Source organism: Oryzias latipes, chromosome 18, assembly GCF_002234675.1.
Source record: "Oryzias latipes chromosome 18, ASM223467v1".
Classification (NCBI taxonomy): domain Eukaryota; kingdom Metazoa; phylum Chordata; class Actinopteri; order Beloniformes; family Adrianichthyidae; genus Oryzias; species Oryzias latipes.
The window spans coordinates 9,938,619-9,965,658 of record NC_019876.2 but is presented as its reverse complement, the minus strand read 5'-3'; the positions used below and the strand labels follow the sequence as shown (position 1 = coordinate 9,965,658).

Here is a 27,040-nt window from a genome sequence, read left to right as displayed (position 1 = left end):
TAATTTACACTTGATTATTTTGCAAGAAATACAAGGAATCTTGGAAAACTTCACCTGCACTGTTCAGTACCAGGTATTTATCTCTGAGTCACACCGGATGAGGTTTTGGCTAAATATGTCTTGATACGAGTTTAGGTCAGTGAATCAGATCCTTCAGAAATTAATAAATATCAACTTTGAATCAGATTAGCAAAATTATGATCAGAATCAAACCGTTTTGACAATGAATTGTTGCTTTATACACATTTACTTTGAGCAAAATTTAACAAATCCTAACAATGATAACCACTGTGCAAAAAAATATATTTTTGCAGCTTAATTAGTTTGTTTATATGATTTTATTATTGGTTGGGTATTTTAAACTCTTTTTGCAGCTTTGCGCTGATATGCAATTCTGCTTTCTCCCCATAAGAATCTGTTGGAATTTCGTTAATGTTATGATGTGTGGGCTAGCAAAGGTGCAATAAAGCGAATGCTTCCAAAGAAAACTATTTTGAATCTTCCCATTTGACATGATTGTTAAGATTTTTACTTTTAACTGCAAATGTGTTTGAATGTGCTGTTTAACATCTATTTCATTATCAGAATGTTGGATGTTTCAACCAACCCTTAGCAATTCAAATGTATAAATAAACAATTATCTAACAATTTTAGACATTTTAGGTTTTGAACAACTTTTTTTTTTTTTTTATATTTCATCCAACTATGTCTCAGCTTTAACGGAGGGCGGTTTTAGGAATGCTGCAGGTGCAGATGATATGGTTCCCCGCTCTTCATTGTTCACACTCCCTTGAGACACCAAATGCACAGTGAACACTTGTATTTCAGACTTCACTGGCCGAGTAATCCCATTGCAGCCACGGCCAAAGCATCCATCTATTAATTGCAAAGTCACTGTGGCAATGTCACGAAACACCTGCATTTTTAAGTGGTTCACTGGCACAGTCTATGAAGGGTGATCAGATTGTGTGCATGTGCCAGCGAGGCCAGGACCATTCCATAGCTAAGCCCATTAGATGCGAAACAGCTGGCGTTGTGATCAGCTCACCGGCTGATCCCGGCTTCAAAGACAATGCGACAAGGTTGCTTTTCTGTGTGAGTGTCTGCATGATGGAGATGTTCATGGACCATGATGCACTGGCCTAACGTGGCACACATTTATTGTTTTTGTCAGGACCTTAAGGGCACATAATGAGATTCTGACTGACTGACATGATTAAAATTTCACAGTGTTATAGCTGCTTTGAAATGAGGGTTGCCAATATATGGATCGTGAAAAAAAGGCACTTTTATAGTCTGATGATTACCTTACTCTCTGCTGGGTTTACAGTTTGGATGAGTGTGCTTTTGTTTTGTCAGTATTCCTGCTCTGAGAGGTAAATGCCACAACATGCTGCACCATTTCTTTGTGAGTTGGGTCTAAAGTGCACTTAAGAGTGTTGGTAACTGCTCAAACCTAATTATCTTCATTTGGGGCTGCACAACATGTCCGCACCGTTTGTGATCATCTGCTTTTCTTGAGTGGGAGGGTCAGAGGTGTAAAGGGAAAGAAAAAACCTTGGCTTTTGTGTGATTTTTGTGGTCAAAATGACTCCAATCCATAGTTGAGACTAATGGCTTTAAATAATACACTTGGGCATAGTCGCCAGAGGATTCGGCATTCATTGAGTTAATAATGGGCCTTATACAACCTTTAAACTTAATTGCAGAGCACATTGTTGACAAGCAGTCAGTACAGGCATTTGCAGCTGAAGAAAATTACTTTCTACTTGTTCAGTTCAACCTGCAAGAAACAAGCCTCTTGCATGGTGCTGATAACATTGTTTCATCTCAGATTTCCACTCTTGTCACAAGGTCTTCTTCCATACAACTAGATGGTAATTAAGTGCTGGCACACTCAGCCGAAGGTGTCTTTACCGCATTTATTTGAATTGTGAAAATGATGCATATTCCCCTTTCTGTAGATATCGACGTACGTCTTTAAGGATATGCTGCACCCAGACAGGTTTTGAAATGAACGAGTGGAGCCAACAATGAAATTTCCACTTGAGCAGTGTCCGGCAGAATGATGAACGAGGTGGTAGACTTGAGGAATTACAGTGATTTAAAGTTTCGTTCCCCTTTTGCTTTAAAAGTCCTTTAATGGAGGTACACAAACATGAAAGCCTTGCGTCTAATTCTGTGTGTATCTGGGAGTGTGTGGGGGGGAATGTAGGCTGCAGCTCTTTAAAGTACATACTGTGCCTTCACATAAGTGTGTACGTATGTGCTTGGGTTGTATGTGTGGGCCTGAGTGTAAAAGGGAATGGAATCGACTCAATTTAAATCAAATTAGCATGCAGGCAAATTAAGCACAGGGATTTAATTTGAGCTGTTGTAAAAATGCTAATTTCAGTACAGCCCCGAAGCCTATATGCAAATACAACGCTATTTTACAATAATTCTTATTAGGCCAGGCATGCATAAAACACACATATTACAGCCTGATGTAATCTGGCGGATAGAGTATCATTAGCTTTTGGAATTGCTACAAGGTGAATCTGTTCAGTGGCTACGTGCAGAGGGTGCATGTTTTAGGATTTCTGTGCTTTGATAATGGGACCGCAGCCATGCATTTCAAAACATGCTAACAGGAAAAGCTGCATGTGGCAATGAGCTTTAGGGGTGAGAAACGCAGGATATCCCATCATACAGGGTCCACGATCCAGAACAGCTGGTCTGTGATAATTACGCAATGATTGCTAGACATTAATGCCGTGGAAACCCAAGTGGGTGGAGACTTTGGACTTCAGCGTATAGTTTTTCCTGAGCTCTACGCCGGTCATAGTCCCATGATTTGTTAATTATTTGTCAGGTTTTTTTCAGATGCATGTTCAGCGGAGTGATATTTGGAAAATGTCTTTATAGTATATTTTATTGCTTAACTATTATATTTAAAAAATCCATGGTTTACCTTAGTGAAATATAATTTTTTGGGTTCATTTGTTAGCATGTTTATCTTCAGAAAGCATGGATGGAGCTGTCAATGTTATGCACCCTTTTTTTGTATCTAGGGGGATCTAGAGGAACAGTGCATTAACGGCTACAGCCGTAACAACATAAATTGAGGGGCTTTTCCGGGATTTGTTAACCATGCCTCGATTCATTTGGCAACATTCATTTTTAATTATGTTTAAAAGAATCATGCTGGGAAAAGTTTAAGATGGTCCACTTCAGACTTTCTGCACCTGAAATTCACGCTAACAAGAGTGATGTAGCTCCTCAAAAGACCACTGGAGGCCGGCATCAGAATATAGCAATGTAATACTGAAATCAATGCCAAGTTTGATTTTACACTAAAAATAAACAAATGTACTGTTTTTTTTTATTCATGACAACTTCAGTAATTTTATCAGAGCTTAAATTTGCACAATATTACCAGTATGGGTTTTAGATTGGCAGGTGGGCGGACTTTTTAGATTGTACGTGGTCCCACCCAATTGATTTTGAAACGCTGATGAAGTTGGGCAGAATCAACTTCAAACAATGTGCCCTATTCACTATAAGCAATAAGAACCACCCCATACACGGTCTCCAGTTACTAAGTCATAACAAAGCTATCATAGACAGAAGACGTGTTTTGTCCAACAAAACAGGATTGCACGATAAGGGTATGATGTTCTGATGATTTTTGCTTGTAAAAGGAAAACTGTAAAACGTTTTCAAAACTGTTTAGCATATATAGATGGGCAGTCAGAAACAGCTCCATTGGGGGAGGGTTTGCTAAACTACGATATAGAAGCTGCATGAAAGTTCTGATGTCTGAGTATAAGCCCACCACCAGAAATACAGTTGATAGATAAACCTGCTCACAGCCTCTCACATCCTCTGCATGTCTGCATCAATGTTCACAGCCTCGAATGTTCAAAATGACGGCACATTCTCCTGGTAGACAGGATTTGTGGTTTACAGGGAGCATGCAAACTACTGCAAACTATCCATCACCCTGTCCGTATCTGCAGAGTTAATACAATTTTTAGGCAAACAAAATCATAATGCAGTTTATTGGTATTGAGGGAAAACCAACGCTGCACAGAGAGAGTGAACTGGGGAGAAGGCGTGGTCTACAGCATGTCTTTTATTGTTTAAAAAAAGCACATAGAGCTTGAAAAGGTATCAATATGAAACTCACCAAATAAGTTTTAAGTTTCAAAATAGGATTTGGTTTGTTTCAGCGAGTTTTAGAACGTGCGACACACATAGTGTGACTGTAGCATTAGAGAGTGGCGAGGGAATTTGGACATAGATACAGTTTCTCATATCCCCTCCTCTTGGTTTACAGTGAGCAGGTAGGGCCCCCTTTTCAATTATTGCAATACAAACAATGAACATCAATTGAATTGTGAGATGGTGGGTAGAAAGCACAACACAGATGCTCAAAAGTCAGAGGGAAAGCAACCTAACACGGTAACAAAAACCTGCTCACAGAGGACGTCTTAACAGACGCCACAAAGGACTATTTGAAGAGTAAAGCTTTTAAAAAATGTACACTTATTTGGAGTTCTGTTTGTCTTTTCTTATAAAGGAGCAACTGCAGTTCAGGTTAAGGCTTGCTCTAAGGGACCCACCATCTGTTGAGCCGGCAGACTCAGCCACTTTCTGCTCTTTTGTGTGTCATCTACACCGACATGGCCACAGCCAGAGGCTAGCTCACATGCTAATGGACCCTGTAAGGCAACACAATATGTTTTTTTTTTTTTTTCCTCTCTCCGTAATGCAGTTGTTCTTTAGGGATGATAAGTTAGAGTGGGGTGCAGTGCACTGGTGTGCACTAAGGCTCTTGCCGCATACCCTATATGCAAAAGAAAGTCCCAGTGTGTCTGGGCTGGATAAGCTTATGCAGCGGAACAGTGGAGGAAATAAAGGCTCTTGTGAGACGCTGGAAGGGGCTACCGCGCTGCTTCCAAACAACAAGAAGGGGGGGAGAAGGTAAAAAGAAGACAAAGATCCAGGCAGAAAACCAAGGAGACAACAAAAAAAAAAAAAGCAAAAAAGAAATAAGGAATAAATTGGCCAGCGAGTGATTAGGTGGAAAAACAATGGAGGGAAAGTGGGAAATGCGCGGAGCAAACATATGCACAAGGGAGATCGAGCAGTGCAGCGCGGAGAGGACTAAATATAAATCCCAGAGCTAATATGTACTGCCTGAAGTGGTTCTGGCTGGAAACAGGCACTTTCCCTCACACCTCAGTTTCAGACAGGATACTCACCCGTATGACCTCCCCAACTCCCAAACACCCCCACAGTCATTAACAGACAGCCACTGCAGCTCCCTCGTGATAAGTTTGTTTTGGCTTCGAGATGATGACCCAGCACAGCTGTTTAAGGAGAGTACAGGGTAACGACAGCTGCTAATAGCCAGATGGCTAAAGGAAGGAAATTAATGGGGGTAGGGATTCGGGTGGGTTGAAGAGCACCGAGGGGGCGAGTTTTGAGGGCTGCCGAGTAAAGTTGCACAGGTCTTTGTGTTTACATTCAACTGTGGATTGTCTGGAAGGCCTAAAGAAAAAAAAAACGTTGTCTGAAGGTTTTTTTGCCCATCAAATGTAACATAAATTCACTATCTCACAAAAGTTTTCGAAAATCGAACTTCCAAGAGCTTTCCTTACGTCTTTTTGGGAGGGTTCCATAATTAAATTAATTCTATAAATTGTGCAGCAGATAAAACGAGGGGAGAAAGGGAGCGCCGCCTGCTCCCTTCCCTCCCATTGGTAGACACACGCGGAGAGAGGAAAAGGATGACAAATAAAACACGTTTGAGGCGATTGCAGGGAACATTTCTCAAGCACAAAGTTGGAAAATCTCACCCATCAATTTCACTTTGCATGGCTCTGCGACCTTGGCTGAATGATCCCTTCAGTCAGAGATATTCAGCTGAACTGAGAGGATTTCAGTCAGTTTGAAGGAAGCAATAAAACTTTTATTCATCCCGCCGCGATTCCAGAACCTAATGATTCATGGATCTTCTCAGGGGAAAAAAAAAAAAAAGAGGAAGGTGAGAGAGGGGGAATCTTTGGTGTAGGACCAAAGCTCAATGAGGTTTGAAAACTGTTGTCACACATCAATGAGCAGGTGTCTGATGTCAACTCAATTCCAAAGATTTCTCATTGTGATATTCTTGGCTGAAGCCTGAGCAGTTCTTTAGTCCTTTTTTTTTTTCTTTAATGGAGAAAAAAGATTTCAGGTATCAAGAGCAAGAGAACACATTTTGAAATTCGGTGAGACAGATAGATGGATCTCTCTCCAACAGGAATGATCCAGAGGTTATTGTCCTGGAAAAGAACATTACTTAAGTCCAGTGCTAATTAAAGCTACACTTATCATATTTCCTGCACTTTAAGCCTTACTTTTTTGTTTGTTTGTTTGTTTGTTTTCCAAAAAAGGAAAACGCATGATTTATAATCCAGAGCACTTTAAATATAGATTAATTCTGGCTGTATTTCCTAATGTGAAAGTGACTTTGAGAGGTAAATGGCGTTGTGTCAAAAAGTCAGTCGTTTTATTTATGTGTTGCAGGGTGTTACTGTGAATATGCTAATGCGGTTAACATGTAGCTGTGTCAGACGGGTTATTTTTTTATTTTTTTTTTGCATGTTGCTTACAAGGTTGGGAGTTAGTGTAGTCACAGTTAAAGTGAAAGTCCCATTGGGTGTGTGAAATTTGCTCTTTGCATTTGACCCATCATCTGTGGGAGCGGTGAGCTGCAGAACCCCCCCCCCCCATCCAACCCCTTAATGCTGAGTGAAAAGCATTTCACACTCTTCGGTGTGACTCGGCCTGGATTTGGTAACAGTCTCAGTCTTCTTTTGTACGTGTTGCAAAGAAGTTTGGGTGTTTTTCTGAACGCGCTCACGCTTCTAATGCAGCTAATATGGCGCAATGTCGGACAGTGTTTACAAACAAATGTCTGTGACAGACAGACGGACTCATCTCTGACCCTTTTGTCTTGGATAATGCGCTTTATAGTTTGGTGCACCTTATTTATGACATAAGGTCAAAAATAGACCATTAACAGTGCCTCTTATAATCTCTCGCGCCCTATAGTGCAGAAAATGCAGTTTAAACACATAAAGAATTTCCCTCTATTTTAGTAAATTTCAGACTGGACGCTGTCTGTCTCTTACAAAAAGTTCCTTCTGGGCACCAAAGTGTGAAAGAATAACTCATGCTTCTGATTGTACTCCTTTAAGGTCTTTCACTTTTCCATTCCTTGATTGCATTTTCCCTCCTCTTATTTCAGGTGGGGCTTTTGTTTTTGACACAACTTAAACTGCCTGCATTAGCACGCAAAATGCACTAAGCTATTAAGTCTGGAGCTCATTCACGTTCCAGGCGCCAGTTGTGGAGTCAAATGAAGAAATGGGCACTCGGTTATCACCCCAGATGAATCACTTTAACGTCGGGACATTTAATCAAGGCTGAACATAAAGAAAATTACTTGTTATGCACTGTTCACTCCCTCTCCTAAAGAACTTTCAGATGGTGGAAAGGAAAAGCTTCAAATGTGCACGCGGGCTCAAACCTTGTACACGGGAGCAACATTTTTGTAGGCCCCACCATCTTTGTTATTATTTTTGACCACAGTACCTTGACCTTTTAACTCTGGAGCTGTGGCAGATAACAGAAATAGCAGCTTTTTTCTACTTTCCAGCATTAGTGTTGGATATAAGTGCATAGCTGCTTTTCTCAACTTTCATAGACAGTTGGAATTGCGTTAATTGTGTCAACATTCTAAGAGTTACAATGTTTTAAATATTGTGTTATTTTCTGTTGTTCCAGAGTTAGCGGATTAATATGTTTGTGTCTTTTAATTCAAATTGAGACAGGAAACATCTTAACTCCTTAAACTAAATTCAAGGGCAAATGTAAACTTAAAGTATTTATAAAACCCATTTTTTCTTGTCACCATATGTCAACGTCATGTAAACATGTATGCATATGTATGTATGTTTTGGGTCATCCTGTCGTTCTTTGGTGTGCGCCACGATAATGTATAGACAGGGGGTGTAACTATTCATATTAACGATTGGATTCATATCATGGTTTGCGGTTAATGAAACAATACACATCGTTCATTTTATCTATCAAAAATCTTTTTTAGCCAAAAATTCAACCAGTGTGACTCAGAGACCATACCTGCACACTGAACAAAGGAGGTGAAGTTTTACACATTCCTAGTATTTCTTTCAAGATAATCAAGTGTAAATAAAATATGTGTTCAAACAAACAGATGAACAAGAATTAATGGCAATTCATTCACATTTTAGTTTCATAAAATTCACCCCACTGTTGTTTTTCCACATCAAAATCATCCAAAGGGAACATTATTAGAACATTCTACCACATTGTATGGTCACATGGGGCGGCCGTTGTGCAGCGGTATGGCGGTCGACCCATGATCGTAAAATTCAGGTTCGATTCCCGCCCATGAGTCGAAGTGTCCTTGGGCAAGACTCTGAACCCCACCTTGCCTCTGGTGTGGGAGGTTAGCGCCAGTGTTCAGCAGCGGAGACGCCGCCATTGAGTGAATGCGTGTGTGACTGGGTGAACGGGACTGTGATTGTAAAGCACTTTGGGCCTTGAAGAAGGTAGAGAAGCGCTGTATAAGTACACGCCATTTAGCATTTAGCTAAATTCGAAGTGTTTCCACACATTGGACTGGAATGATGGACTGATGAGTTTTTGCTGCATCACATGTGTGTTGTCTGCTGTGACGGCACTTTTTTCTGTTATAGTAAAATAACCTATCGTACCTCAACCCTTTTCCAATCTTGACATAAATGATTCATAGGAAAAGAGCTTCCTTTTGTGTTTTAGTGAGAAAAAGGACATTAGTAAAAAGTGTTTGTGTTCACTTGCGTTGCAATGAGGTAACAACGCCCCGTCTTTAAGGCGTTTGCGTGACAGGTACACTTACTTTGAGCGTCGGCGAGGTGGAGGAGCAGACCCTGGACAAGCAGCAGCGGCGGCAGCAGCAGCAGCAGCGTGGGTCTGGCTCTGTGCATGGTGGGACAGCTTGGCACCAGCATGCTTTGGCAGCCTCGGTGGCACTGGCTCACAGAGCCCTGTGAGTCAGTCTGGTCTGATTTCTCAGATGCAGGGTATTCACAGCCTATGCAAGGCAAGAAAGGATGGAGAGAAGGAGATGGAGGGAAGGAAAAGAGAGAGGGAGAGAGAGGAAATGAATGAAACAAAGCTGTTTGGCTCCACGGGTTTTATCTATCCCTGCACATTTCTGACATACCCCCACACAGCCTCCGCTGGAACTGACAGAGGATAGGGAAAGCCTGATGTGCTCACGGGGTATATTCTGACAGTTCTCTAAATGGAATAGTCACTTCACACAATGTGTGTGCAAGTGTTCACGAGAAGGAGGGAGATAGCAAAAGAGAGGAGGGGGGAAGAAAAATCACCCAGATGAAAGGCTAAGTTAACATGATTTTGTCTTCACAGCTTAGGTCACGAACACCAATTAAATATGCAGCAGAATATGGGAGCCGTTTGACTCGCCCTCTCTGATCAATGTTGATATGTGTTCCCCATGAAGAACGCTTCTCTTAAAAAGAACACAGTCCGGACATGTAAGACGTATCTTTCAGTCTGGTGAAAAACTTGTCGTCGGTTTATCAGAGGCTCATATTTCCCATGAAAGTCATTTTTCTCATCCAGCACAAAGTCGATCCTCTAATAGCTCTAATTTCGACGGGATTGAGAGCGATGACTGTAAATTCGGTGTCCTCGCACACAAACACTTGAACAAATTTGGTCTTTTATGTGGTACTACGCAAACAACAAATAACATTTTCAGGGCAGAGTGGCCTGTCCTCTTCATTTAGGTTTCATCCTTTTATCAAAGGCCACATGGCTGTGGAAATCAATGCGCTACAGTGAGCTAGTATTAGCTGCAGACGGCCTCTATCCCTTGTCATCCATTTGCTTAAGCCTTAGCTTGATCCTTAGTGATGGATGCTTTGTTATAGACTTCAGCTAATAACATGGCTCCCAGCTAATCTGAGCGTCATACTGTACTGCAGGGTTACTTCATCGGCTTGCCTGTCTGCATTGTCTGTTCAGTCATGGTGGTGCGATCAAACGCAAACCGTGTCTCATGGTTGTGTAGTTTTAGTAGCATTGCAATAAGACTGTTTTTGTCTTGATTTGACCGTTGCCCATTAGTGTAACAGAAACAGGGAATATAGGCAAGCTCTCCTGAGGCAAATTACTGGGTTTGATCATGAAAAAGTACTAAACTCTTTTCTCCCACTCCCTTGGTTTCTTTCATTCCTGTGAGTAGCAAATGGCAGAAAAGACGAGTCGATAGCGCACCTGTCACACTCGATTTGTTTTTGTTTTTTTGGGGGGAATGGGGCATAGATAGACATGACTTGCTGGCTCTCAAGATGCCACAGGGTCAGTACGACGCACAAGACATGAGCCAAAAGGAATCAATTTACAGTAATCTCCTCCCTTGCCTCTGCAACCAACAACACACACGCAAATATCGATGCAAACTGGAAACTTTAGACTATAATTTCTCAGCACTGTTTGTAGCTGGAGTGACTGACTGAAATCACCTGGACTGAGGCAGCCTTACCGAGGTGAGTGGAGTTAAACCATCAACTGTATATAAAAATTAGACCGAGTGAGTTTGATGTCACCCATTGAAAAGGACTTACTTCTGACCCCAACGAAGTAAAGTCATTTCAATCGCCTTTTTTTTTGCGACACGGAGGCTGCCTATTGGAGCTGGATGTTGTCAGCAAGCAGTGATTGGTCTGAGTCGGTGTGAGTCATTGTCTCTACGGCAACCACTCTCACTAAATCAGGAGTGAGTGTGTTGAAAGGCCACACCTCTACCACCGGTGAAAGTAGGCTTAACAAAATCTGTCAATCAAATGTTTCGAACGTTAGATGTGTGACCACGTACTTTTATTGAGGCATCTGATTGGTCAGTTTATAACTTGAATAATTATAGGGTTAACAAAAACATGTTTAAAAAAGGTATTACAGCAAGAATGTTTATTCTGACAAATATTATGATCGAGCAATGGTTGTTTATTTCTCAGTTAAAGTCTATGGGTACTTCCTGTTTGGATAACTGTGGGGGAGGGGTCCCTCAGTCCAGTTTTTATATACAGTCAGAGGGATAAACCAGCATTAAGATTCAAACACACTGCAAGTTAAGCTGTTCTTCTCCTCCAGTCAATATTTAACAACTTGACCCTGCAAATAAATGTAATGGCCTTGGGGATAATTAATGAAGTGTGAGTTTCCAAAACTGTCATGGCATTAGGCTGCAGAGAAGGCACTGTACTCAGCAGCTATCTGCATCCGGACACATACCCATTACTGGTAGAGCTGATAGAGGTAAACAGAACCATCTGCATGTTGTGTAACCAGAGTGAGCAAGAAAAGGAAGCCACCCCCCAACCTGTGCTAAACCTAACTAGCACAACCTTAATTTAAAGCCAAAATTGATTTGAAAAGATGACAGAGAACCTGGTGATCTGGAGCACCTTACATATGGATTCATCTTGGTTGGGCTTACTGATTTTGAAGCAAGGTACACAGAGATAAACGACAGTCTGTTTTTTATGTGTTCCGAATAGGTTTGGCTTTTATTTTGAATATGCTAACACGGTGACCGTGTAGTGGAGCTTCTTTACGTTACTAACAAGGTTGGGAGTTAGCGTAGACACAGTAAAGTTTGTGTGAGCGGTATTGTTACGCCCCCTTCTGTGTCTAGGGGTACCTAGGGATTTTTTACCACTGTTTTCTTTCTACATGTTCCAAACAAGGTTGGGTGTTTTTGATAATACACCAAAGAGGCTAACATGTAGTGATGTCAGACTGTGTATTTTCAAGACATTAGGGGTGTTACGCTACGTTCATATCTGGCAAGTGATACAAATTCAAGAACCTGCTAGATGCAGTTTTATGAGCTTGCATTCAGCCTGTGGCCATTACAACGGACAAGCGGCAGGGAGGGACTTCTTGTTCTTTATTTTTTTTACTGTTCACTAGCGCATGTCCACCATTTACAGTTGGAAAAAGCATAGTAATAGTAATACAAGTAATGGATTGGATTTGTCTGCACTTTTCCAGACGCTCACAGCGCTTACAATGTGTATCCATTATTCATTCACTCTTCATTCATACTTGGTGATGGTAAGCTACTGACAACTGTACGTCGCTTTAGACATTAAACTCTGGTGAAGATACTGTACTCAGCAGCTATCCTCATCCGGAAACACCCATTCTCTGGTGGAGCCAATAGAGACAAACAAAACCATCTGCGGGTTGTGTACGTTAGAAAAGGAAGCCACCCCCCCGACTTGTACAAAAATGAAAGCTGCTAGAATTGGTTTTGATTTGTTAAGTTAATCCTCTAGTTAACTGCGTACTAGATCCCTTCATGATGTGTTAAAGGGCGACGAGCCACCTGGCGGAAAGGTAGCAGCTTGCCAACACTGTTGTTATCCGACAATGGATTAAGCCTAAACACTCTGTCGCTTATTTCCGTGTGGAAGCTTATGCTGATATAAACACACGCGAGAGCGTTCCCAAGGGGTTCAGATGGCCCTTTGTGTTCCCATTACTCTACACACGGGACCCTTAGAAAAGTTGCCCCTCCGGTGCCCCGTTTTATTCCCTGACGCGACCCTCTAATGCCTCAACCATGCACCTCCCTTCTAGACATCTGGTGGCTCCGATGCTTTCCAACAAACAGTTATTATATTAAGGAAAAAATAAATAAATAAGAAATCTTGTCTTTCTTCCTAAGCCCCTGGTGGTATTGTTATGCTCCCATTCAGTAGTGCTTCATTCAAAGGATTTTGCTGCTGATAGCAATCATGCATTATTAAACAAAGCCTGACAACATGCACCATGTTAATTAGAAAAGGGGGGTGTGGGGGGGGGGGGTAGTGTGTGGCGAGAAATAGAAAGGAGCTGTTGAGCTGTCTACTCTCTCTCCTTCTCCACGATCCTTATCGGAAATGTGAAAGAGAATGAGGGTGGGATGTTTATATTCTCCATAAAGGCTGGTCTTGACTTTCATTCAAGCGTGCTTATTTGGTATTAAAGTAAAAAAAAAAAAAGGGGGTTCAGTAATTTATCTCATAGTCTAGCCAAGCCACAATAAACTTATTACAGCACAAGAGTGAGGCAGAATAATTATGAGCTCCACATGACTGCAGGTTCATAACAGTAGTAGAATAGTGATAACATTGCGCCTGAAATCTTAGTGATGTTTGTGGGGGTTTTTAAATGCTTTTTGCATTGGCTTGAACAGTTTTTAAAGTTTAGCCTCCTTTTGTTGTAAAGTTAACTGAATTTAAATGCTCAAGGATATTTTTGTGTTTCAAGTGTCAATCTCATCCACAGACTATTGAAGCACAACTGAGTAGTGGAGTTTTGGCTTTTTACTAACAGACAAAAACAGCCGCAAAAAGACCAATTACTCTGTAATAGCCCTTGCACGTGCATGGAGAAAAATACAGATATAGAACAAAGATTGTGCAACACGTTGCCTTTGTTTCAATAGCTGGCATCTTGTTTAGCGAAGCTTATTTATGGTTCCTAAATTCACAAGTATAACCATGCATGTGTAACTGTGAGGAGACAAGCAATATTCCTACCAGAAAACTAGCCGGAAGGCTGTGATTACTTACAGACTCACTATGATCATAATTTCTGGAAAGCAACAGTAGTTCAGTAGAAATTCACTTTTGAATTGTGGGTGCTATAAGCAACACAGCCTCCCCTCCCCATTTCTGGGAGCTTGTAGCCCCCTCAGTGTGTTTTCTATAACACAAATGAGCTCTTTTTCAAACTGCATTTCCTGATTCACAATGATTTGAATAAAGAAATATTTAGATCTTCAAATATGTCCTTCAACATCAGAAAAATTCCATTAAAAACAACATTTTCATTGGAGAGTCTTTATAAAAAAAAATAATATGTCATATATTAGTCCCTCAGTGGGGAAATTGTCCTATTGCTCAACTTAAAGGAATTAAAAAATATATATATATATAAGTACATATACAAATGTAATAAACAATATATAGTTATATGAACAGCGTGTACATATGTTCGATTAAATTACAAAATAAATAGAGTATGTACAGTTAAGCATAATAGGGTAGGGTGGAGATTTTATGGGTTATTGGGTGAAAAAGTCCAGTTACAGATGTTTATTGTGGAGTCTGAATTTTCTTAAATGTTCCTGTAAATTGTCACTTTATTAACAACTGTAGTCTAATAAGAAATAGCTCCTAAATATTAATATTTCTAGAAATGTTTCCATATAGTTTGCGTCATGTCAATCTAGTTATACTGCTTATTTATGCTTTTCCTAACAGTAATGGTTTGCTGAATGAGGCTAACGGAGGATATTTTTCTATTAAAGGAGAAAGTGCAAAAGTGCAATTACATGTGAAAACACATAAAATATCTATGACATACAAATCCCTAACCTTTCATTCCACTCTGCTGTTACCACTTATGGCTGAAAAATACTGCACAGAGGCACAAGTGAAAATCTTTAATGTGGATATTTGAATAATTTTATTTAAAGGGTAGGACTGGGAAAAAAGTAAGGAGAAAGAACTCAAGGTATATAGAAGATTTATTGCGATCATCATGAGATCAAGTAGGGATGTGTGTTTTCTCTACTGTGAAGAATCCGCTGTGTCCTTAAGGGTTCCTACTACAGACTCTGCTTTTCATCTTTTTCTGTTTTCACTTACTTCTACCTATTCACAGTTGCAAATGGGGTGTAGAGGCTGTAATCTCTCCAAGTAGTCATCCGGTGTTAGTTGATGAACACCACAGGAAGAGAACCAGTCCGTCTTAGAATGGACCTGCTTGAACCCATTGTATACCAAGCGTGTCCACATCCAGGATATCCCACTTGATTTTTAGATATCCAAGTCCGAGATGCTCCTGACTAACCAGAATACAGTGTGTTCCTCCAATGGTGGAGTTGTTTGGAAAAGAAGTAGAACAGACGCACTTTTGGCCTGGATTTGGAAACCTCTGGTGAATCTACAATTGAGGCCTAAAGCTACGTTCAACCCCCCTCCGAAATGCCCGTTCAAGCAGCCACTTCCAAAGAAAAGCCTACGTAATCGCGTGCATATCTGTATTTCAGGCTTTGTTTAAAACTCTAATGTTCACGCGTCACAACGCATGTTTCTATGACCGTTTTTCCACTTTACGTACAAACACATGGCCACTGAATGCGAGTTGAAAGTTAAACCAGATTGAATTTTGACAAATCAAGGACTTGGATTTGGTAGTGACATGTGGAACCTTATTTAATTGAATTATAAGACACCAAGTCTTTCACATATTAGGATCGAGCCGTGACAAAAAAAAATCTGGATGAAGTTTTGCGAGATTCGCACTGCTTTAACATTTTGCACAGAGCCTCGTCCAACTGTAGGTGATGGACATGTGCTAGAAGAAGTCCCTCCCTGCTTTTCCAGATTAAACACCATAGATTACACGCACTTTTAAGAACCCACAGTAAGCGTGTTCTTCAACACATGCCACCAAACCGGTGTGGTCCATAGCTTCACAATGTACAAGAAATGTCTTGCCATTTAACAGCTTATGTAAAATTGTTACAGTATATTATATAATATGGAACCATGAACCGCATATCACTTTGTATAAAAACTGGGATTTTATTTCTCAGTACAGAAAATGTTTTCAATTAAAATACTAAAATTGGCAGTCTCTTAATTTATACCCTCTCACATAAACATTGGTATAGCCTAAAACCTTCAGATGTGCTTCACAGACGACTCTCTGGCTTTCCAAAAAAAAATGTTAAAGAGTGAATGAGGGAAATCATGAAAAAAAAAAAAAATCTCCTAGTTTTCAGGAATATTTTGAATAAAACTTTTCCTTTACTGGCACTGTGTCAACTTTTGGGCTATTTGTGGGATGAGCATCATTAAATATGTATACTGTTTTCTATTTTTTTCTTTTGCTGTTTCTCTCTATTTTTTCCTTGTTTTTTCCCCGTCAGCTCCTACTTTCTTCTTCTGCCTGCGATGGTGTGATTTAAGACCGAGTGACAAGGCCGTTTCTCACACATCGCTCCCGATCAGCCAGCATGTGTAATAACATTCCTCAAGCTAGGCTAAGCTATGCCCTCAAGTGAAGCCTCCACATGAAAGATCCTGACAACCACACATCAGAGTAGTTTATTTGCCATACTTACTTATTTACTCACCCTCCCCCTGTTTCCATGAATCCCCTGACCTCCCTCAAACAAGCTTCTCACGCTCATAAACTACCCTTTTGGGTGGTGCCGCCAGACGTTGGAAAAAAAAAAGTCAGGGTTTACAGCTCTAACAGCAAGCTTGACTAATTTCAGAGTAAATGCAATGCTTCCTGTACTAGCTGTTGTCTTCAGTTCCACTGTTGCTCTCTTATGAATGGATCCCCAATATGAGGGCGCAGCATGACTCCAATTGGGTTTGATGACATTTGTCTCCCTAATAATTGGTTTAAAAGCACCTGCTGTGCTTGGAGGACATGGACGTTATCCCAACAATTTGAATGAATTTGAATTGAACAACTCAGAAATGCAATTTTAAGCTACATTTCTCATGGTGTTAGAAAAATACCTCATGGACATGTGAAGAACAGCAAACCTATGATTTTAATTAGGTCTTTAGCTTCTAACTATTTTGTCAGCCAAATTTCAAAATAAAATTTTTTTATTTTGCGGGTCTTCCAGTTTTGGGTTTAGGGTCCGTAAATTCAATCACAATTGTGATAAGCTTATCCTACACAGACACTGAGCATATTGCTTTGGTCAAATAAAATCTACCACGCATGAATATTCCTCCTCTGGTCTATTTGATCTTGCCATTATCAACCACTTCTCCTTGACTTTTCTCTCTACCTGAGCTTAGCACTCCATCTTTCATCAGTACCGTTCACGTCACCCATCTTTCTTCCTCTACTCATCCCTCTCGCCAACATCCACAAGCAGCTGCTGAGTTCAGATGGATGGTGCCCACGGAGCAGGACCCTGACCTGCAGTCTAGTGACTGATTATACCAGTGCCCTGGTGCGTTGCTCCTTTGACGCACACAAGCACGTAGTGCACTCACAAGCATTACAACCAGCAAAACACACACAAGGTTATGGAGCTATTGAGCAATTTGTATGGGCACTAGAGAATCCAAAAGAGGGGGGGTGAAGAAAAATTCCAAAGCAATGAAGTTTATCTTAGTCTCCGTGTTTGTCTCACCTCCTTTGACCTTGCTGACACCAGTAAACACACTATCAATTGAGCCGTAATGCTTGCTAATAATGCTTTTTTCAATGGCCAGCAGATAAAGCCACAACAGAGTACAGTCAGCCCTTTGGTAAGCATGTAAGCTGTGTAAACTATTCAAATGATTGTTGGCTTGTTGAGAGGCCTTCCCTTCTGCCATGTTTATTTGTCACAGTGTGGGAGGCTTCCATAATATAAGCATGTGCCACTTGGGCTGTGCTTGACCTTGCGCATCAGCGTTTAGTATAGGAAGAGAATTTCTTATCATGCAAACAGGCTGAATCTTGAGGTGCTATTGTGTTGGGAGCAACGAGTGCGGCAACAAGGGGGAGGGAGTTTAAAAAAAAAAAAAAAAAAAAGCAGAACCAGGAAGAGTGGGGTTGAATTTATGCCACATGAACAGGAGGAAGCTGTTCATATGGCATAAGCTGCATATTCTAAGGCAGCATAAATAAATGGCAGCCATAGAAAGTTGGGGGGAGGGGTCCACACCTTTTGCAAGTTTAAATGAAAATATGCGAGCCAAGCAATCAGCCAGCATTCTGTGAACCCTTATAATAACATCCAATTCAAATGAACTATTTAAAAATCCTTTTTCAATGGAATATGTTTTATTCTTTTCACATTTTGCGAAATATTTTCTAAATTCATGTTTACCAAAATAAAGGATTTCTGTCTGGAAGAAAACCTTTCATCCACATTAAACATGGGTTCAAATGAAACGTTTCCTAATATTCATTACCTAAATAATATGTAATCATTTGTAACAGAAAGCAACACAAACAGTTATCTTATTTTGATCACAGAAACAAATTAATCTGTTCTTGTCATTTGGCCCTTAAGGCTCTGAAGGTCAAGTAGCCACCGGTTGTTGCCTACGGTTGACAAAAGCTCATAACATCATTTAACCTATCACAATCAAGAAATTATACACACAGTTCTTAGAAGGTGCATATTATTGATTTTATGACAGGAATCTGCAGGCTGTTGGAAATTTGCATATGGGACGCGTTTGACCCACAGGCAGGACTTTGGACATTCCTGATTTGGAGGAACAGGGACCAAAATGAAAAACAAAAGACAAGGACAGGAAAGGTAAGGGCAAATAAGAAATATACAAATCATTTGGGAAAAGGGGAGAAAGAAATAAAGATTTCAAACACACAAGTTAAAAAAAAGACAAACTATTCTGTCTCATCTGCTCATCATCAGATTTCTGAATTTATTGTTTATATGTCTTGGTGTCCATTATCCACCAGTAAAGTATTGAATTACCACGTAGATTTCTCCCTGAAAAAGCATAGGTCCCACATCAGCAACGTTAATGCTACAACCATTGGTGCAACTTTGTTTACCAAAAACAGAAAGTTGACAGTTTGTTAGGACAAACACAAGTTCCCAAATAAATTTGATAACGCAAGAAAATATGTTAACCAAGGTTTTCTGATCATCACATTTTCAAAGTCAGTTTAGCAAAAATGCATTTACAACCAGTCAAACAGTTTTGCTTTTAAGAGATAAACTTTTCAATATTGCAATTCACCTTTTTTTTTTTTTTCTTAGCGCTTTGTGTTTATTGTGTCTATTGTCAATCGATCCGTGTCTGCTGTACGGAATCTGTTCAACTCGCCAGATTGACATTAATCTGTAATCGCAAGCAGATCTTTGTTTTCATTATATAATATTCAACTTTTTCTTGGCAAAGTTTTAAACTTTCAAAGTTTATACAATGAGGTCTGGCATGAAAATGTTCATGTCTGTCTGACAAAAAGTGTATAAAGTGTGCAGTGAGGAGTTTCACAGCCCTAAAACATCTGTGATTATTGTAAAACGTAAATTGACTGCTTCATGGATTTCGCCAATCATGGATTACTTTTAAAACACGATAAACAAGGATCGCTGACTGTGCTTTGACAACAAATGATGGCAGTTAAAGAAAGACAAAAGACAAAGGACAGAAGGTAAAAAAAAAAACGCTTGGCCCTGCTGTGGAGTTGATGGTTTAACGGTCTTTCTAGCTCTCTGAATGTCTTGTCTCTTCAAGGGTGGGAAAAGATGACAGAAGGTGTGGAGGGGGGAAAGATGAGTGAGACTCATGGCTCCTGAAAAGTCTGCTTATCCACAAAACCTCACACTTGGGTTAAGGACCACTTCCGGACAAATAAGATGCCCACCGACGTGCACAACTCCTACACAAACACGCTCAGAAATCTACACTCTGAGATTCATTTGCACAAATACGCACACGCAAGCAGAGCACAAGCACGCGTAGCCTTTGCACAGTGTGCTTCTGGCACTTTGACATCTACCCCCAGCACCGCCACGGTCTGTGGGAGGATGAATAATCTCACTTCCGTGAGGCAGAGAAATGAGCGAGAGGAAGGAGGGCGAGAGGGAGGTTGTTCCTAGCCCGAGCTCATGCCGTGTTATGGAAAGTGCAGATCCCTTGAACAGACAAAACAACATTCCTCTGCCACTCGCTGACATGACACGAGAACAGAACTCTATTGAAAGCATCTACATAATACAGCGCTGGGTATACTGTCACCCCCTAATCAATATAACATATGTTTATAGCTAAATGCCCTTCATATCTTTCTGAAACAACTGAACACCAAGGTGCATTGTGTGCTCGTGACATTTTAGTGCCTTTTGTACACGTGCCAAGCCATTTGGTATGTAAATACACTACTTAGGCCAACAAGAAGGATTCAATAGAGGTGCTTGGGGCACACACTTGAGGCTCACACATTAAGGCTCAACATACGTTTCTAAACCAAAGACCAAAGGGTTTGAAGTTAAACTAAGTCTTTTTTTTTCCCTCCTCTAATCTCACATTGAATTCCCACAGTGTAGTGGCACAAGAAGGTGTGGTGTTTCATAAATTTGTTATTGATAAACTAGAACAGCTCCCGAGCCAGACGTGGCTCTTGAATCCCTCTTTAGTGGCTCTCTGCCTGAAGAAACAGTAAAATGTTTATTTTTACAAGATTGGAAAACTTAATTAGCATTGATTTGATTTAGAGTGGGTGTATTTATGGCTTAGGTGTACCTAGAAGTAAGATAAACTTTGTAAAGATATTAAGACTCCTTGTTCTTGTTCGCACTACGCTTCCTCCAGAATGCACAAATTTCAAATACAAAGCAAAACTTTAGTAAAAAGTCTAATTTTTGCTGATTAATCAGTTTATTTAATGAGTTTAAAGCATATTTTAATTAGAAGTAAGGGAGTTGCTAAAATATATCTTTGTTCGTTTTTTACCCTTTTTTAATGGATAAAAAATCAATGAAATCATGTTTATGTTCAGGTTAATAGCAGTAGTAAGTATGAATACAATACTCAATATACAAGAGAAAATGCCATTTTTGTCTTGTGTTGTTAAACCTTTCGTAGGAGTAAATCATCATCATGTGTGGGACAGAAAGTCTTTTATTTTGAAAGGAAGTCATACAAGCTTCTGTCAAAAGTAAAAAAATAATTTAAAAAAATCATATTTTGAGAAATTGGTAGTTTGGTTTTAAATTCCTGTTTTTTTTCCATGTAAAAAAATTAATACATTTATATTTACTATAAAAGTCACAATGTAATAAATGCAAAGCGGTATAGAGGGTGAAATAAAACTGATGTTCCTACTAAGTTTTGATCAGTAAGAAAAAGGAAAAGCCATTTTCACTAAAAAGTCATTATTTCCTAAAATTGCTGTTTTACATAAGTATATTTATGCTTAAAGAGAAATCTCACCCTGTTTTACCTCTGCCAGTGCATCCATATTATGTAAATGTTTTTGTTCCACATGTCACATGGAAATAAACATCACTTTCAAAGCTGCTTAAATATTTCAAGTATCTGCATCGAAGTGTACGGCACACTTTGATGCTGGTGCTGCCGATAATTACATTTGAAAAGCTAAACTTGTATTAGTTCTTGGACGCCCTTGAAAGAGGTTTTAGCAAAGCTCAGCTATTGTTCTCAGAGAAGCAGTACAGACTGCTTGTGCAAGGAAAAGAAATGGTTTTGCCATCTAGGAATGGAAAATTAAACAATCCCTCTTTTGTCATGTCTCCAAAAAGTAAAGGAACAAGAAAAGTGTGGCTTTCCAGCAGCAATGGTTTATTCTGCAACTCAAAACGGAAATTTATTAGGTCTTTGAACACAAATGAATAATTCTTCTCCCAACCCACTGCTCGAGGATTAGAATTCAAATCAAATGCCACCTTCAAACAAATGTCACGATAAGAATCAAAAGTCTTGTGTCCATTTCTGACATGAAGCGGCATGCACAGTCTGACATTTAGGAATGATTTTCTTTCCTATGACTTTAAAAAAAAAGAATCATGTTTGAATTAAAAAAAAATAACTTTATCATTTTCTAAAGAAAAAACTGTTTGAGAACCCTTTTTTAGTCTCCTAAAACTCAATAAAGTCTAGCTCTGAACACTCACAAACATGATTAAAACACTGTCAAGCTTGACATTGGCCATCTCCCATGCTGTCAGTGGTCCTAACAGGAGCTCGTTGACAGACTGCCTGGATGTCCCTTATCATTAACAGTGCTGCCTTCGCCACCACCAGGGGCTTTGATGACAGAAACTATGGCCCAAGTGCCTGCCCTCCCATTTTGCCAGCTCCAGTGTCATCTAAATGAGATAAGGCCCAGGAGCTAGGGGATTCGGCACTGCATAATTACCTTTTTAAAGCACATAATTGAGCGTTTCATTAAAAGACTGACTGTTCCAAGGCGAGTTCTACCGGGAGACAGTTGTATTTGTCTGTGCATTGTGAGTGTATGCATATGCACCATGTACATACGGGTGGGGAGATGATATGAAAATATTGGTGTGCTTTTGCTTGTGCGTGCATTTTCAGAGCAGACTCACCTTGAATATGAGGGTTACCTTGTAAAGCAGCAAGGTCCCGCCATTGTTTTTCTGTTTACACTGCATTTAGAGTGTTCGGCTTATGATTGTGAAAGTAAATTCAACAGATGTTCACCTTTAGAAATTCGCTCGCAGTCATAGGTAAACATAGGAGCTTTCAATAGATAAGAACTGGCCAACCTTTGACCATTTTAGGTTGTAGTAATGAAAAGTTTCACCGACATTTATGGCTGCACCACTGTTCTAAAGTCACAGATTCACAAATACACGATATATGTTGAACATTTATTACATGTGTGATCAGGTTTATCTGCATAAACTATGGCTGAACTACGTCGGCAGGTTTTTGGTGTCCCGTCGTCAACGGTCAAACACAAAGAGCTGCTTCTCCGTTTGCAGTGCTGATTCTTCATATTTGTTGCACACCCTGTCAGCTTCCTTACAGGGGTCACTCAGTTCATAAACTCCACAAAACTGCAGCTGTGTTGTTGTGTTGTTGGAATTAGATAGTAAACTAAAATTGGTTTTGAAGGAATTTTAATTAGTCAAGTTTTTTTTTTTTCCCCTAAAATCCTCAATGGTGTTTTTGTGCAGAGACATCAATTTATTTGCCTAACCAATGTTTCATGGTATTTTGAGGGAAGCCACACTTTTGTTTTCCTTTTCAATTTCAAACTATTACTGTCAATAAGCCCATTCAGCTGTCTATTAACGCTATTCAAAACAGTAATTATGAGATCCACTTTTCTGCATAGTTCCATGATTAAGATTGAATTCAAGGAACACAATTGGACTTCTGACAAGTGCGTTTTCCAGATCCTTTGCTGTCGAAAACAACATTTAGAATCTGCTGCATGAAGAGAACTTTGGACCCAAAAACGACAACAAATTTGACCAGATTTCCGTGACCCGGCAGGCTTTGACTCCCGTTTGCCCCCTTCTTGGATCACAGGGGATGTTGGCAACCCCTCCGCAGTTGCCTTTCACATGACTGACTTGTGTGCTAAATAGTTAGCATTTGAAGTGGCAAGGAAAGCTGTGGGTTGTTCAGAGTGTTTGGGGCAGACACCAGCTGCTCAGTTGAAATGGATAACTGAGTGTCCCCTTGTGGGATTCCTAGTTATTTATAAACAATAGTTGAAAGGACCTTTTGGCCTGCTCCACTTCCCAGTGTTGCTTCAATTCGTCGACTTTCCCAGCAGTTGTTCAATGTTTTCTTTCATTTTTTTCTGCATCCTTGCATATATGATGGTTGTACAATGCCAACAAACTACTATGGTGGACCACCCATATGCTCGTTGGATCAAATCTTCTTTTATGGCTCACTGGAATGGAATGTTTATGGACTGAAAACCACTTGAAGATGAAACTGCAGACTATATTATTCGATGTAGACATGCAAAAAGAGCTAATAATGAGGCAGTAAAAAATGTTCATCACCATCTATATGTTTGCTCCATCAAATTGTGAACTAATACTATACTAGGCTCAGTGCAAAATGCAAGACAATGCAAGACAAATGTTATTATATATATACACACACTGGCGACCCCTGATAGGATGTGCTGAAAGGAGAACAACATTAACTTTTATTTTTTCTACAAAGCAATGAATAGAGAAGCAATAAGTATAGCCTTAGTTACAACTGCCCTCACCGGTGGATTTGGACTGTCTTGAGCAAAAAATGGTCAGGCTTGTATCGAGCATGCAGGGGGCCAATACTAAATATCAGGGTTGTAGACCTCTCAGTAAGCCCGTACAGCAGAAATGTTTGTGCACGTTGTTTCTATAGGCATGTTGCCGGTGACATGTCATTAACAGAACACATACGTGTTATGTAAGTGAGACGCAAGCATTTTGTACAGTGTGCAAACCCTGCACTCTGTACAACCCATTAAAAAACCCATGAGTGTTGCGCGTAGCTTAGCTGTTCAAAATAAGGAAGTGACACAATCAGAGCGTAGTTTGTGTTTGCGTCCAATGGGCACTTGGATACCACAGGCACACACACTGTGCATGCAGGCTTTGAGCACAGTTAGTAAGGGGCCGGAGAGTCCACCTTACCAACAACTAGAGGGTGGCGTAAGGGTTCCCATAGCACAGCATCACCTTGTACAACTTACATTATCCTTAAGAATACTTCACAATACTCTTACCACACTCATGTAAATAGTACTTTCTATTTTCACGTCGTCGCTTAAGGTGGAAGTTCAAGACTCATAGGAACTGCAAGACACTCCCGTGCTCCCTTTAGGATGCAGTTTCTCCTGTCTACGACCCTCTATGGGGCTGGAAAACCAAACAAACCATAGCATCCCTATGAGTCAACTCACGTACACGTACAAGTGACTAACACCCAATATATTTTCCAAAAAGACCAAACTGTGGCATAGCTAAGCGTTTTTGAGTGGTCTTGTGTGTTATCCAAACGAGGCGTGTGTGTGCCTCATCTACCCCCCCCCCCCCCCCACAGCAGAATATCCTCTTAACCAATGAGGTTTCCATTGCACTGTTCCTTAATAGTTTTAGCAGCAAAGTGGATTCAATTGAACAGGAGGCCTGATGCTGCCTATATCAAGCCCAAACCTGACTTTGTGCATTCCCTATCTCCACATCGATGCTGGGAGACATCCATCTTGATTTCTGCTGAGTGCCAAAATGAAGTAACAGGAGAATCAGATGGAGAGATGGAGCGTGGCATGGAGAAGAGGTGCTCAACTGATAAGTCAGGTAAGAATCACAAGAGTGGATCTCAGAGAGTTTAGCTCCAATGTGCTGAAGAGACGAGGTTCATCTCCATCTAATTTGTTTTGTCGTTTTAGAGCGTATGAGCATCAGCGACGGCTAGCTGACACCTCATGCCTTTACGAACACAAGCATTCTGATGCGCAAGCTCATGCAGATATGATTAACAGCCAAATAGACTGCCATACATACATACACATGCAAGTGTAATCTCATAGACATGCATGGGGCCTGGGGCTGAGTGCCATAACAGCCCAATGAAATATATTCAGATTAGAGAGGTGTCGCATTACTCTCCACTCGGATGATAAATACGCGGTTAGCACCATCATTAATCTTGTACCCCCTCCCCACCTTCTGCCGTCAGACACAGTGATGTAAGGGGAGGGGAACAAGCACTGGATGGAGCTAGTGCCTCAGCCAGAGCTGCATGTGAGGGGCTAAGCTTTTGTGGCCCATAAATACCCTCTCTTTCACCTGGGTTTTCAAAAGGTCAGAGCAATCGGACGCTTTGGGCTTACTTAGAAGATAAGAGCCCACAGAAAAGGTGGCGTTTATTGCTCGGGAAAACCAAATTCAAAATGATTTGACGGATTTGTTACACTGATTGCTACCCTTTTTCCTAGAATTTCCCTGTCGACTCTCTCTTATGCATGCTTCCCTTTTGCTTTGACTATCCAGTGTTTGTCTTTAAAAGAATTTTGTTATAAGAAGCTATTGTCTGGGTTATTAGTAGAGACACCACAATTCTCAGTTTAAAACCAAACCATAAGCTTTACCGTTGAACCAAATCGTTCAGTGGTTACAACCCAAATTTATGTTTACATACATTTATGTGACGCCAACTGAGAGTTTTTTCTGTATTGTTTCGTGCCTAATAGCAAAATTTAAAAAAGGAACTTTTTGAATTTGTTATTTTGTTGTTGTTTTTTAACCCACAAATAATATATCGAACTCAAAAAACAGCAATTCGTCGTGAAAGATATTTATTGCATCGCTGGTAATTAGCAGCATGCATTCAAAGCTAACATGAATAAACACAGACTTGATTTATCCACAGCTCCTAAAGCGACTTCTTTGTCCAGCAAAAACTGACACATCCTTGAAGTCGGCGGCAAGGTAAAAGGTGGAAGGTCAAAACCCGAGGTAATTTCTTGTAAAACAGTTCTGTTACAGTTGTATTGAATAGACGTGACTCCTGTCAACCTCTCAGCCTTCGGTTTTGTGTTTGTTGAAGTACATACGCACTGGGAGTTCATCTCTATGATGCACGAAGTTCGACTTCAGATGAGAGGCAGACACTTATTTTCACTTAAGTGGCTCCTCTAGGGGGAATGAAAGTGAGTGCTTCCTTGGATGTGGTCCAGTAAGGTTGACTAAAATATCACTATTTGTGAGACTCATTTTGTAAAAAATATTAAAAAAATAAAAATAAAAAAACTCCTTCATGAGACCCCCCCCCCCAAACTTCTAATGTATAATCAAGCAAACCAAAATTGTACCTCACAATAACTCAGCTGACAGTTTAGGTTAACTTCTGAAAAGGCGGAACTGACTGCACTAATGCTGTATTCATTCTGAACATGCTTTATGAACAGAAAATAGCTCCAGTGACTACCCAATATTGCACTATTATTAAATTAGTCAGACATTGATTTCATACGCGTACTCCTGAGTCAAAAGTGGAAGCTGATTCAGACCTGACCTCTTGTTCCATGTTTGATTTCTTAGGGATGTTTTTTCTTGAGAAAATTACAAACCCTTAGCAAAAACACAGTGAACCTCATTTTTGACCTGGAAGATTTTTTTTCCTTGCCTCTAAGGAATCCCACAGATTCCTATAGTTTTTCTTTTGCCAAGACCTGTAAGCTCTATACACTGGTACTATTGTGTATTAAAAGGTAAAAAAAAACACACAAAAAAACAAAATGCTTCGTTGCAAGATGGTTGATTAGCTCTTAAGGGGGCAGTACAGAATGTGTTTTGTCCCTGTGGGGCGCCAATCATGATTTACAGGTTTTTTCTTCTTTTTTTTTTAAATAAAAGACTATTAAAATGAAAACTACCAGGTGT

General features: G+C 40.2%; 1 protein-coding gene across 42 annotated transcripts in view; it reads right to left on the bottom strand.

The window, feature by feature from the left end:
- Positions 1-27,040, bottom strand: part of LOC101165843 (receptor-type tyrosine-protein phosphatase delta) — a 496,446-nt gene that overhangs the window by 106,321 nt on the left and 363,085 nt on the right. For all 42 annotated transcript variants that reach the window (XM_023966287.1, XM_023966285.1, XM_023966296.1 and 39 more), the window contains one exon: positions 8,957-9,151. In XM_023966287.1, coding sequence (XP_023822055.1) covers positions 8,957-9,068 — 112 coding nt within the window. In that variant the 5' untranslated portion in view covers positions 9,069-9,151. The remainder of the gene's footprint in view (positions 1-8,956; positions 9,152-27,040) is intronic.